The following is a 14,634-nucleotide window of genomic DNA, read 5'->3' as shown; positions in this document are numbered from 1 at the left end:
ATTTGGCACTGATGAGGGCAGGTGTCCTGAGAGTAACTGTGAATACCTGGGCGACCTCCAGACATCCCAAATATCTTCACAGCCAAATAGATGTCCATTAGATGCAGAGTCACTTGCCCAGAGTTGGGAAATTGAGGACCAGAAGACATAGGTTTAAGTTGAAGGGGAAAGGATTTATATTTAATCAAATATGAGGGGTAACTTTTTCACACAGAGGGTGGTGGGTGTAGGGAACAAGCTGCCAGAGGAGGTAGTTGAGGCTGGGACTATCCCAACGTTTATGGAACAGTTAGTCAAGTACATGCATAGGACAGGTTTGGAGGGATATGGGCCAAACGCAGGCAGGTGGGACTAGTGTAGCTGGGACACGTTGGGCAGTGTGGGCAAGTTAGGCCGAAGGACCTTTTTCCACACGGTATCACTCTATGACTCTAATAATTTTATTATTAACAGCCAAATAACTTTTCGAAGTGTTGCCACAAATGAGGTACTGGAAACTCAGCAGTCAATTTGCCTGTGTTGAGCTCCCATAAACAGATGTGATGAAGCTGTGATAAGCAAGCATTTCATCATTAAAAAAACAGCTAATCAAAAACGACTTTACAAAATAAAAGCATTACTTTTCCCTTCTCCAACTTCCAAATGGCTATGAAAACAACTATAGAAAAAAAAGGTCAATACCAAAGCACAAGGTGAGTTTGAGGGTGGGTGAAGGTAGCGTGCGGAGGCGCATTACGGGGCACGTAATGAACATCAACAGATTGCCGGGTCACTAACCTTCTGCCCAATGTTCTCAACCAAACTCACTAAAAGAGATTACATGACCATTCTTCCAATGATGCACAGGATCTTATGCAATCTGCCACACTTCATAAGTTCATAAAACTCAGGAGCAGAAGTAGGCCATTCAATCATGATTGACCTATGGTCTTGGTCTCCAAATTTGAGGAAGGACATTCTTGCTTTTGAGGGAGTGCAGCGTAGGTTCACCAGGTGAATTCCCAGGATGGCGGGACTGTCATACGTTGAAAAAATGGAGCAACTGGGCTTGTATACACTGGAATTAAGAAGGATCAGAGGGGATCTTATTGAAACATATAAGATTATTAAGGGATTGGACACTCTAGAGGCAGTAAACATGTTCCCGATGTTGGGGGATTCCAAAACCAGGGGCCACAGGTTAAGAATAAGGGGTAAGCCATTTAGAACGGAGATGAGGAAAAACTTTTTCACCCGGGGAGTTGTGAATCTATGGAATTCTCTGCCCCAGAAAGCAGAGGAGGCCAATTCTATGGATGCTTTCAAGAGAGAGTTAGATAGGCCCGTACTAATCAAGAACCTTGTCAGCCTCCTGCTTAAAAATATCCATTGACACGACCTCCACAGCTGTCTCAGAGACTGTCTCTGAATCTGGAGTTATGTGTTTTCACACTTGTGAGGCATTGGTGTGCTTTCTTGGCCATTGCTTCGGTATGGCTAGTCCAGGACAAATTGCTGGTGATATTTACAAATAAGAACTTTTTACTTGTAACCCTTGACACCATGACGAATCAAGTATCTTTCCATCTCTGCCATAAAAAATGTTCTACATTTCAACAGTGGCCATTGGAGGGAACAGTAGTGAACTGTGTGGAATGCACTGAGGTTCCTCCAAGACCACGAATGATGCTGAATAAATGCTTCATTCTTTCGTGTAAACAAATGAAGAATGGTGGCCTGGGTTAGGAAATGTCTGTGGAACTACACACAGTGACGAGTCATCAGGTTCATGGGGTAATGGGAGGGGGAGGAGCAGTGTTGCAGTTGGTAGGGCTGCTCCCTCACAGTGCCAGAGACCCAGGTTCCATCCTGACCTCGGGTGCTGTCCGTCTGGGGTTTGTGCCCTGTGATTGCGTGGGTTTCCTCCGGGTGCTCCGGTTTCCGCCCACATCCCAATGAAGTGTGGGTTTTCCAGGTTAATTGGCCTCTGTAAATTGTCCCTAATGTGTAAGGAGTGGGAAAGCAGGATAACATAGAACTAGCGTGAACGGGTGATTGATGGTCGGCATGGGCTCCGTGGGCCGAAGGGCCAGTTTCCTTGCAGTATCTCAAAACTAAACCCTTGTTCATCAGTCTATTAAAGTAAGCATGCAGGTACAGCAGGCAGTGAAGAAAGCGAATGGCATGTTGGCCTTTATAACAAGAGGAATCGAATATAGGAGCAAAGAGGTCTTTCTGCAGTTGTACAGAGCCCTAGTGAGCACACCTGGAGTATTGTGTGCAGTTTTGGTCCCCTAATTTGAGGAAGGACATTCTTGCTATTGAGGGACTGCAGCGTAGGTTTACAAGGTTAATTCCCGGGATGGCGGGACTGTCATATGCTGAGAGAATGGAGCAGCTGGGCTTGTACACTCTGGCGTTTAGAAGGATGAGAGGGTACTCATTGAAACATACAAGATTGTTAAGGGTTTGGACACGCTAGAGGCAGGAAACGTTCCCGATGTTGAGGGAGTCCAGAACCAGAGGCCACAGAGTAAAGAGCCTGTCCCACCTGCATGCGGCAAGCGCGACCTAAAGGGCCGGCCCCACCAGCATGCGCCTGCATGCGGCAAGCGCGACCAAACCAGAAGCGGGAGCCGCGCGGAGGTCTAGTGAGTGACATGGCGTTGAGGCGGTTGCGGGCCGGCAGGCCGTTGCCGCGTAGAATTTTTAAACACGGTCGGTTTTTCGGAGCCCCACTGCGATTTCGGGACCAGCTCGGCACAACTCCATAGGGCTCCGGCGATCGAAGTGGGAACGGCCCCGCGAGGCCGTACGGCTCAAGCGACCATGCTAGGTCGCTCTTGCCGCATGCAATCGCATGTTCATGGGACAGGCCCTTAAGGAGTAAACCATTTAGAACGGAGACGAGGAAACACTTTTTCTCACAGAGAGTGGTGAGTGAGGAATTCTCTGCCTCAGAGGGCAGTGGAGGCAGATTCTCTAGATGTTTTCAAGAGAGAGCTAGATAGGGCTCTTAAAAATAGCAGAGTCAGGGGATATGGGGAGAAGGCAGGAACGGGGAACTGATTGGGGATGATCAGCCATGATCACATAGAATGGCGGTGCTGGCTCGAAGGGCTGAATGGCCTACTCCTGCACCTATTGTCTATTGTCTTTTGTCTATAAACAGACTGGTGACAACTGATGAATGTCCGATTTGCTGTGTGAATGGCTGTGTTTGAGTTTGAGTTTTCATACGGTCATAAGGATTAGGGGGAGAATTAGGCCATTCGGCCCATCAAGTCTACTCCGCCATTCAATTATGCAAATAATTTTGTTCTTTCTCAGAGTGCAGAGTATGCTGGTTATCTGTGGGACAGCAGCGCTGGAGTAGAAATAAAGACAGCCTGTCTTCTGGACAAGACACAGACCAACGGGAACGGCAAACCATGTGGCTCAAGGCCTTACCTCGCGCGCTGTAAGGTGAGTGTTTTAAGGAGCAGCCCTCCTACAATGGGAATCAACAAGGGATCGTGCCGGCTTAACGTATATTTCGGAAAAAACACATACAACTGTGAGCAGCGATGACCATCTCCTCTGAACCACTCTGTGAATCAGAATGGCCAGTGCTTCACGCAAGGAATACTTGTGGTAATTTATGGATTTGGAGGTTTAAAGAGCTTTTTTTTTCCCTTGGACCCATCAGAGTTTTGCTGATTGTAGCAAAAGTGTAGCAGGTGATGGAGATGCAGTGAGCTTTGAATAATTGAACGGATGAGAGTCCTAGAGTCAAACAGCACAGAAGCAGGCCCTTCAGCCCATCCCGTCCATGCCAATCAAGATGCCCCATCTAAGCTAGTCCTATTTGCCCACATTTGGCCCATATCCCTCTAAATCTTTCCTGTCCATGCAGCCATTGCAACATTCCTAAGTGAGCTCAGGCCTGGACTACAGGGAACATTGCCTCATTGACCATCTGTGAGAAAAGTGGAACAGGATTTCAGCTATGACTAGTGTTGCCAACTTTCTCACTCCCAAATAAGGGACAATAGGTCAAAATATGGGACAAATTCCCGAGGGCAATTCGTTTACCGACTCGGCCGTGCTGGGTGAACGATGAGTTGGCACGGGTGCTGAAATGCACACATAGCCCAGCCAGCGGGCCAGGTGAGGAGTTTTGGCCCACGCAACGTCAGGCGCAAAGTCCGGCACCCCATCCAACTCATGAACCGATGATCGGCCATGAGAAAGAGGGGTGGTGGTGTCAGCAGTAAGCGAAGGTTCGAAGGTCGGACAGCTGGCCGGGCTGCCGACTGACGGGGCCACGGCAAGGCGCCGTTGCTGCATTCCACGGGCTGCACTACGTCGGGACGGGTGAGGCGGGGCGGGACGCGGCGCTCCGACCCGACAGTCCCCTCGACCTGAGTAATAGCAGTCAAATACGGGACAAGGGCGGTCCCGTACGGGACAAACCAATTTAGCCCAAAAAACAGGATGTCCCGGCTAATACGGGACAGTTGGCAACCCTAGTTACGACTGTGACTGGTCATAAGGAATAGGAGTAGAATTAGGCCATTTCGCCCATCAAGTCTGCTCCACCATTCAATTATGGCCGATCTATCTCTCCCTCCTAACCCCATTCTCCTGCCTTCTCCCCATAACCACTGACACTTGGGCCTCTCACTGCTAAACTAACGCTGTTTGGTTTAATTTCTCCTGTAATGGATTGGAATTTGTGGAAGGATTTTACTTTAGTTTCGAGATATAGCATGGCCCACCCATTCTACACCGACCAGCGATCCCCGCACACTAACACAACCCTACCACACTTAGGATTCGTCTTCTCTTCACCCTTTCCAGCTTAATGACATCCTTCCCATAACAAGGTGACCACAAATGAACACGGCACCAAATGTGGCCTCGTCAACTTCTTGTACAACTGTAACATAATGTTTCAACCTCTGTACTCTGACTAATGAAAGCCAATATTCCAAAAGTCTTCTGTAGCAACCTATCTACCTGTGACGCCACTCTCAGAGAACTATGTATCTGTACTCCTAGATTCCTCTGCTCTACAGCACTTGTCAGGGCCCTACCATTCACTATGAAGGTCCTGCCGTGGTTTAACTTCCTGTCGTGCAACACCTCACATTTATCTGCATTAAATTCCATTAGCCATGCCTTCACCCACTTACCTATATTTAAGAGGGAGTTAGATGTGGCCCTTGTGGCTAAAGGGATCAGGGGGTATGGCGAGAAGGCAGGTACAGGATACTGAGTTGGATGATCAGCCATGATCATATTGAATGGCGGTGCAGGCTCGAAGGGCCGAATGGCCTACTCCTGCACCTATTTTCTATGTTTCTATGTTTCTACCCAACTGATCAAGATCCTGTTGTAATTTTTGATAACCATCTTGACTGTCTAGGATGGAAATTTCATCAATCACCCTCCTTCTCCCACTATGCCCAATCAAAGAGCCTGTCTCTCATATCATTGTATATTAATGATTTGGATATATTATTGATCCTATCACTTATAACTTTATGATCCACTAATTTAATAAATAAAAGATCAAAATGAATGATGGCTGCGTCAATTTGAACGTTCTGAGAGTTCAGAACTCAGCTAGAGTCTGAGAGTGATACAGCGTGGAAACAGGCACTTCGGCCTAACTTGCCCTGTATTTGGCCCATATCCCTCTAAACTTGTCCCATCCATGTCTTCACCAGAGACTAATTGAGAATTCCTGGAGTCTGGGATGTCCGGGAGACCGAATTCCTGGAGTCTGGGATGTCCGGGAGACCGAGTTACACTTGGAGGGTTGACAGTTCTAGCCATTCAGTGCTCGTCTATAATGTCTCATTCTATTACTTGTGTGACCTCTCTGCAGATTGGAACCCTTGATGTTACTTTGGTAAACGTCCATCTGAAAGGCACTCTCGCAGATGGAGATAAAACTCCTCCACATGCCCATAAAGTCTCACTGTTTACAGACACTCTTCAGGAAACCCTGAAAGGTATAGTACTGTACACATGTCATGAAATAAATACTCTGCATGATTTCAGTTTGGAATTACAGCGCGGAAACAGGCTCTTCGGCCCACAGAGTCCACGCCAACCAGCACTTTCCTACACATAGGACTATTTATAATTTTTACCGAAGCCATTTAACCTACGAACCTGTTCGTCTTTGGAGTGTGGGAGGAAACTGGAGCACCCGGGCATATCCCATGCGGTCACGGGGAGAACGTACAAACTCCGTACAGCCAGCACCTGTAGTCAGGATCGAAACCAGGTCTCTGGCACCGCGAGGCAGCAACTCTACCGATGCGCCACTGAGCCACTCTTCTCCCTCTTCCTGAGGCACTTTAGTCAAGATTCTTATATTGACTGGAATTTAGAAGAATGAGAGGGGATCTTATAGTAACATATAAAATTCTTAAGGGATTCGACAGGTTAGATGCAGGAAAAATGTTCCTGATGTTGGAGGAGTCCAGAACCATGGGTCACAGTTTAAGAATAAGGGGCAGGCCATTTAGGACTGAGATGATGAGGAAAATCTTTTTTACCCAGAGAGTTGTGAATCTGTGGAATCCTCTGCCACAGAAGGCAGTGGAGGCCAATTCACTGGATGTATTCAAGAGAGAGTTAGATTTAGCTCTTTGGGCTAACGGAATCAAGGGATATGGGGAGAAAGCAGGAACGGGGTACTGATTTTGAATGATCAGCCATCTTCTTCTTCTTGCGTATGGCGTGCACAGCCTAAGGTTGTAGGACAACTTGTTCTATCTGATCTTACTTGATTGTGCACACCAGGTTAATTGCATTCGTCGAAACTGGGTGGACCACGTGAAGGTTGCAATCTCCCACCCCATGATCAGCCATGATCACATTGAATGGTGGTGCTGGCTCGAAGGGCCTAATGACCCAATGCAGCTATTTTCTATGTATGTTCTATGTAAGATGCTGCTCGTGGACTCCATCAGTAACCAGTCACCTTCCTGGGCTTCACTCCAGGCCAAAGTTTACACACCAAAATTCTATTTGTCAGAGGGCAGCGGAAGACAATACACGCGGGGGAAAGAACTGCAGATGCTGGTCTAAATCGAAGGTAGACACAAATTGCTGGAGTAACTCAGCAGGTCAGGAGGCCTCACCTATTCCTTCTCTCCAGAGATGCTGCCTGTCCCGCTAAATTACTCCAGCATTTTGTGTCTAGCAGATAATACAACAAAGTTATGCTATTTCTTTTTACGTTTAACTGCCTCAACAGAGGAAACATCTATTAAGTTTAATTGTCAGTTAATGCTACATTAATTTTGAAGGATTATGTCACAGACTCAAGGTCATCACATTTTTATAAAAGCAGCCCCTGTTCAAGGCTGCTGTGTCCTGCAGATTAGAGTCATAGAGTCAGTACAGCACAATCATAGGCCCTTCGGCCCAACTTGCCGACCGACATTCTCCATCTAAGCTACTCCTATTTGCCCACGTTTGGTCCGTATCCCTCCAAATCCCTGTAAACCAGTCTGAAGAAGGGTCTCGACCTGAAACGTCACCCATTCCTTCTCTCCAGAGATGCTGACTGTCCCAGCTTTTTGTGTCTATCTTCCCTCTAAATCTTTCCCGTCTACATACAGTCCAGGTTTTTATTTTAATGCTATTATAGTACCTGCCTCAACTATCCATGTAGAACATAGAACAGTACAGCACAAGAACAGGCCCATCGGCTCATAAGAACAGGCCCTTTGTCTGAACTTGATCTCATCGACCATTTTTAAAATGGCTGTCAAAAATGTTGTGTTTTTTTTAGTCTAGAGATGCAGCGTGAAAACAGGCCCTTCAGCGCACTGAGTCCACGCCGACCAACGATCCCTGCACAATAACACTATCCCACACACACTAGGAACATTTTGTTATAGTTTACCAAAGCCATTTAACCCGACAAACCTGTATGTCTTTGGAATTAATGTGCGGGGAAACTGGAGATCCCAGAGGAAGCCCACGCAGGTCACGGGAAAAAACGTAAAACTCCGTATTGGCAGCTCCCATATTCGGGATCGAACCCGGGTCCCTGGCGCAGTAAGGCAGCAACTCTACCGCTGTCCCACCGTGTCGCCATATTGGTGACATACAATGAAGATTTTTTTAAAATCCTGTGTGTTTTGGTTCTAATAGTTGCTAGTTGGTTCTGCCTACTTGCTAAAAACACTAGTTGAATAAGAGTTGAATAGGTACTTCGGATCTGTCTTCACTAAGGGAGGCACAAACAATCTCCCAGATGTACTGGAGGACAGAGGATCTTAGGGGGTAGGGGAACTGAAAGAAATGTTCATTAGGCGAGAAATAGTATTGGGTAGGCTAATGGGACTGAAGGATGATAAATCCCCTGGACCTGATGGTCTGCATCCCAGGGTCCTCAGGGAGGGGGCTCTAGAAATAGTGGAAGCATTGGTGATAATTTTCCAATGTTCAATAGATTCAGGATCAGTTCCTGTGGATTGGAGGATAGCTAATGTTATCCCGCTTTTCAAGAAAGGAACGAGAGAGAAAACGGGGAATTACAGACCAGTTAGCCTGACCGGTGGTGGGAAAGATGCTGGAGTCAATTATTAAAGAGGTAATAATAGGGCATTTGGATAGCAGTAAAAGGATTAGTCCAAGTCAACATGGATTTATGAAAGGGAAATCATGCTTGACTAATCTTCTGGAATTTTTTGAGGATGTGACAAGTAAAATTGATGAAGGGATGTAGTGTATCTAGACTTTCAGAAAGCCTTTGATAAGGTCCCGCACATTAGAGCACATGGTATTGGGGGTAGGGTGTTGACATGGATAGAAAATTGGTTGGCAGACAGGAAGCAAAGAGTAGAAGTGAACGGGTCCTTTTAAGAATGGCAGGCAGTGGCGAGTGGAGTGCCGCAAGGCTCGGTGTTGGGGCCGCAACTGTTTACCATATATATTAATGATTTGGAAGAGGGAATTAGGAGCAACACTAGCAAGTTTGCGGATGACACAAAGCTGGGTGGCAGTGTGAACTGTGAAGAGGATGTTAGGAGGTTGCAGGGTGACCTGGACAGGTTGAGTGAGTGGGCAGATGCGTGGCAAATGCAGTATAATATAGATAAATGTGAGGTTATCCACTTTGGCGGCAAAAACAAGGGGGCAGATTATTATCTCAATGGGGTTAGGTTAGGCAAGGGGGAGGTGCAGCGAGACCTGGGCGTCCTTGTACACCGGTCAATGAAAGTTGGCTTACAGGTACAGCAGGCAGTGAAGAAAGCTAATGGAATGTTGGCCTTCATATCAAGAGGATTTCAGGAGTAAAGAGGTTCTTCTGCAGTTGTATAGGGCTCTGGTGAGACCACATCTAGAGTATTGTGTACAGTTTTGGTCTCCTAATTTGAGGAAGGACATCCTTGTGATTGAGGCAGCGCAGCGTAGGTTCACGAGATTGATCCCTGGGATGGCGGGAATGTCATATGAGGAAAGATTGAAAAGACTAGACTTTTATTCACTGGAGTTTAGAAGGATTAGGGGATATCTTATAGAAACATATACAATTATAAAAGGACTGGACAAGCTAGATGCAGGAAAAATGTTCCCAATGTTGGGCGAATCCAGAACCAGGGGCCACAGTCTTAGAATAAAGGGGAGGTCATTTAAGACTGAGGTGAGAAATAACTTTTTCACCCAGAGAGTTGTGAATTTATGGAATTCCCTGCCACAGAGGGCAGTGGAGGCCAAGTCACTGGATGGATTTAAGAGAGAGTTAGATAGAGCTCTAGTGGCTAGTGGAGTCAAGGGATATGGGGAGAAGGCAGGCACGGGTTATTGATAGGGGACGATCAGCCATGACCACAATGAATGGCGGTGCTGGCTCGAAGGGCCAAATGGCCTCCTCCTGCACCTATTTTCCATGTTTCTATGTTTCTAGTTTAATCTCTCATCAATGCCACTCAGACAGATAATCTGTTGGTCTCTCTTTGCTGTGCATGAGAGCATGTCTTTGCGTTGATGCTGGTTGCCTGGTTATAAAGGTATGCAGGATAACTCGAGCACTATATCCTTGCATTTCATTTACAGAAGGGGATGAGGCCTCTGGACTGCTTAAATAACCATATAACAATTACAGCACGGAAACAGGCCATCTCGACCCTTCTAGTCCGTGCCGAACACATAAACTCCCCTAGTCCCATATACCTGCGCTCAGACCATAACCCTCCATTCCTTTCCCATCCATATAACTATCCAATTTTTAAATGATAAAAATGAACCTGCCTCCACCACCTTCACTGGAAGCTCATTCCACACAGCTACCACTCTCTGAGTAAAGAAGTTCCCCCTCATGTTACCCCTAAACTTCAGTCCCTTAATTCTCAACTCAAGTCAAGTCAAGCCAGTAAATGTGGGGGATTGCTTTTTCTCATGGGATCCCTTAACTGATGTACTATGCCACAGATCATGATATTTAGTAGATTATTTGCATTTTCCAGTAATTTGTGTCAGCTGTAATTTAGCCTTTCCAGCCAAAAATCAGATTCCTGGAAAGTCACTGCTATCTTAAATATGTAATGAAAATATTCATCGTTCACAGTTCACAGATTGCAGCTTTTTCCCCTTTTGGAACCTAAGCAGCACAATGCTGGACTTGACTCATTTTTCTTTCAATTTAACCGCGGCACCGTGGAGCAGCAGTAGAGGCGCTGCCTTACAGCGCTTGCAGCGCCGGAGAGCCTGGTTTGATCCTGACTCTGGGTGCTGTCTGTACAGGGTTTGTACGTTCTCCGCGTGACCGCGTAGGTTTACCCCGGGTGCTCAAGTTTCCTCCCACACTCCAAAGGCGTACAGGTTTGTAGGCTAATTGTCTTTGGTAAAATTGTAAATTGTCCCTAATGTGTGTGTGTAGGATAATATTAGTGTGCGGGGATCGCTGGTCGGTGAGCCGAGGGGCCTGTTTCCGTGCTGTATCTACATTAACCTAAACTAGACTATATCAGCAATCAAAGAATCACACAGCATAGAAGGAGGCCATTTGGTCCATTGTGCCTCACCTAGCTCAATGAAAGAAAACCAATTTCCTCCCTATGCCCTCCAAAATGTTATCTCTCTTCGACCATATACACAATTCAATTTTTGACAGTCCCTCGTGAAACTGCTTCCGGCGAGCTTTGATAATGTGTTCCAGATTAAAAAAACCCTTTACTGTGTTTTTCCCTCATAACAGTCCTAGTTCATTTACCAACCACCGGTAACTTGAGTCTCTGCCCTCTGAGTATCTGCCAGTGAAACAGCTTTGTTTTTACTGTAAGAAAATCATTCATGGTTGAGAGCACTTCTGTCAAACGTTCTTTCAATCTTGGGAGTAGAAGCAAGGTGGAGATGCTGGTTTATGAAAACCGACACAAAGTGTTGGAGTAACTCTAGCAGATCAGTCAGCATCTCCGGGGAATGTGGATGGGGGACGTTTCGGGTGGGGAACCGCTGAATTGTTCCAGCATTTTGTGCCGTCCTTTCAACCTTCTTTGCCCTCAGAGTGTGCCCCAGTTTTCTAGTCCCACCACATAACGGAATCGTTCATCCCTGGCACCATTCCAGTAAATCTCCTTCCAACTGTGTAATTTAGTTCTCTTTCATTTTCAGGTGAAAAGGATGTTGTTATTTTGGGAGACTTCAGTCTATCGCCGGACGCAAATGATTTTGACTACTTACGGAAAGAGAAGTTTCTTCACTGTGTCCCAGCAAATACCTTCACCAACATCAGCACTAAAAACCCTCAAGGCTCAAAGTCGACAGACAACATCTGGATTAGTCGTACCCTCAAGAAGACATATTCAGGTACCTTGCATTCCCTTGCATCCGCTCTCACCATCCCCCACCCTAGCCATCCTGCTAGTTTCACTGTTTGTATCCACTTGTTATCACCTTTCCGCAGCCAACAATGGACCCTTGTGTGCTCCACCTATCCTTGATCATCTGGCTTGCTTTGATTTGTTCTTTTCACACCTTTCATTCAGTTGTTCTTTGCACCTTTTCATAATCTCTAGTTTCCCTCTCCCCTGACTCTCAGTCTGAAGAAGGGACTTGACCTGTAACGTCATCTATTCCTTTTCCCCTGAGATGCTGCCTGACCCGTTGAGTTACCCTGGAATTTTGTGTCCATATTCAGATTCAATGCAGCCAGATCTGGAGAGATCATTTCGACCCACACAAAGTTACAGCTTGTGCCACATTTTAAAATCTGTACAATTTGTATATTAGACTCTGGTGAGATTATATTGTTTGAGTGCCCCTTTCCGGTCAGTTTGCTAGGGGTACTGTGACAGAATGCTACCAAGTGTTAATTGGTAATGGGCTCAGCACCAAACCCTGAAACACACCACTAGTCACAGAATAGAGGAACAATACAATAAGTTATAGAATACAAACAATCCTGACTGATGGAACATTTGGCTTGCAGATCATTCTCAGGATAGATACACTTAAGGGCCTGTCTCACTTTCACGACCTAATTCACGACCTCTGCAGAGTTTGCCCTTGACTCATACTCGCAACCTGGTCGTCACGAGGTCGTAGGTAGGCTGTAGCAGGCCGTGATGCTAGTCGTAGGCAGCAAGTAGGTTAGGGCGTTTTTACTAGCATGATGAAAAAAAGTCCACGAGGAAAAAAAGGTTGTGAATTAGGTGGTGAAAGTGGGACAGGCCTTTTAGATAAAACTGTATTGGGGATGGAATGGTTCCTTGTAACTTTTTACAAGTAGTAAATTTTATGTTAAGCTTGTGTGAGAAAGAACTGCAGATGCTCGATAAAATCAAGGGTAGACACAAAATGCTGGAGTAACTCAGCGGGTGAGGCAGCAATATGGAGAGAAAGAATGGGTGACATTTTGGGTCGAGACCCTTCTTCAGACTGATTTAAGCTCGTCTGTCTGCAAATAAGAAGTCGTTGTTCCTTTTCTTTTCTCTCCTTTCAGTTTCTTTCTTAACCTATGTCCTTTCTTTTCCCCTTCTACCACCAGGTCATTGGTTTGTTGTGAGGGAAGGTCTCACCAACCCCTGGATTCCTGATGGTTGGTCCTGGGGCGGAGTTGCCTCTGAACATTGCCCGCTGTGGGCAGAGCTCTACGTAGAGAGAGACTTGGGTAGGAAAGTGCCATTTGGCAATGGCAGTGCTGTGACTGTCGAGCAAGCAGACGGAAGCACCAAGGAAGAGCGGTGACACACAACACGTGGCCGGTGGACAGTTATCACAGTACAATTATTCACCCATGAAGCAAGTGAGCGACTGAATGTGAAAAAAAAATCTAATCTGCCTTTTAACAATTAACTTTCAGTTATGACGTGGTTAATTTCAGCTGCAAATAAGTGTGTTTTTTTTAATTGAATATAGGCTATTTTTGTTGGAAAGCGATAAAAGAAGAGACATTTTAAATGGGTAGAAAAGGACACTTTATGCCAAACGATTTGGCAATTTAAGTCTATTAATGCTGTTTAAAAAAAAAAGTTGGATGGCCTTAAGGCTAATCTGTTCACCTGCTCTTTGGAAAACTTCAAAATACTGCACTATTTTTATTCGACATCACCAGCAAGCTACGATTGAAAACTACAGCTGCTGCTGGCATTTAATGCTTTGGATAATACGTGAAAGGGTTAAACTTGTAGATAAAATAGCAGATCCAATCTTATTTTGTGATTTTTCTTTGTTTTCGTTTTTGCACAGAACTTTAGGATATATTTGCTCCTATTCTGGCATCCAAAATATAAAATATAAAACATTAGTAGATTATATTTGTACTGAGCTCGTGATGGTAAAGTACTTTTTTTGGAAAAAAAATAGAAAAACGTTTGGTATGCTCAGACTGCATCTGTTGCACATAAGTATCACGCTGCTGGTGTGTTAATCCGCATTTTACATGAATCCAGGGAGTGAAAAGGGAAGGCTGCATCCAGCAGCGAAATAGTGTTAGCACAATATAACCATTGCCACAGTCTGATACTCAGTACTGGACTGTGTCCTTTGGAGATCTGTGACTAACGCATTGAAATGGTACAGTGTATGACTGCTACTATAATTACCACTTGTAATATTAGATTGTATGGTACTCCGAAATTGCACTTTTGATTAAAGAGCTAATAAATTTAACAACATGTGAGCAAACTGTGGCTTAACCTTTATTGTTAAATACGTAGAGGTGATTAAAACACTTCTCTGCATTCTGATGACCGTGCCTCAGTGTTCAAGAACTGCAGTGGCATCTGTTTTCTCTGAAGAAGGTTCATAGGTTCAAGGAGCAGAATTAGGCCATTCGGCCCATCAAGTCCACTCCGCCATGGCTGATCTATCTTTCACCGAGGGAAATTCCCTCTCAAAATTCCCTCTCCCTCTCAATCCCATTCTCCTGCCTTCTCACCATAACCCCCGACACCCTTACTAATCAAGAATCTGTCAATCTCCACCTTAAAAATATACATTGACTTGGCCACCCAGTCGTCTGTGGCAATGAGTCAAGAGTATTTTATTGTTATATGTCCCAGATAGAACAATGAAAATCTTACTTGCTGCCGCACAACAGAATATGTAATCATAATAAATAATATAAGAATATCTTGGATATAAAAGAACAAACAATAACAGTGCAATAATAATAATAATAATCTACTGTACTTCATA

General features: G+C 45.3%; 1 protein-coding gene across 1 annotated transcript in view; it reads left to right on the top strand.

Annotated features, from left to right (window-relative positions):
• The window catches only part of eepd1 (endonuclease/exonuclease/phosphatase family domain containing 1), a 95,690-nt gene extending 81,569 nt beyond the window's left edge, over positions 1 to 14,121 (top strand). Inside the window, exons 4-7 of the mRNA XM_033013440.1 lie at positions 3,310 to 3,444; positions 5,855 to 5,981; positions 11,608 to 11,802; positions 12,983 to 14,121. Of these exons, the coding sequence (XP_032869331.1) occupies positions 3,310 to 3,444; positions 5,855 to 5,981; positions 11,608 to 11,802; positions 12,983 to 13,182 (657 nt within the window). The 3' untranslated portion in view covers positions 13,183 to 14,121. The remainder of the gene's footprint in view (positions 1 to 3,309; positions 3,445 to 5,854; positions 5,982 to 11,607; positions 11,803 to 12,982) is intronic.
• The last annotated feature ends 513 nt before the right edge of the window (positions 14,122 to 14,634 follow it).

The sequence above is a fragment of the Amblyraja radiata genome, chromosome 2 (assembly GCF_010909765.2).
Source record: "Amblyraja radiata isolate CabotCenter1 chromosome 2, sAmbRad1.1.pri, whole genome shotgun sequence".
NCBI lineage: Eukaryota > Metazoa > Chordata > Chondrichthyes > Rajiformes > Rajidae > Amblyraja > Amblyraja radiata.
This window is presented reverse-complemented; position numbering and strand designations above follow the sequence as displayed.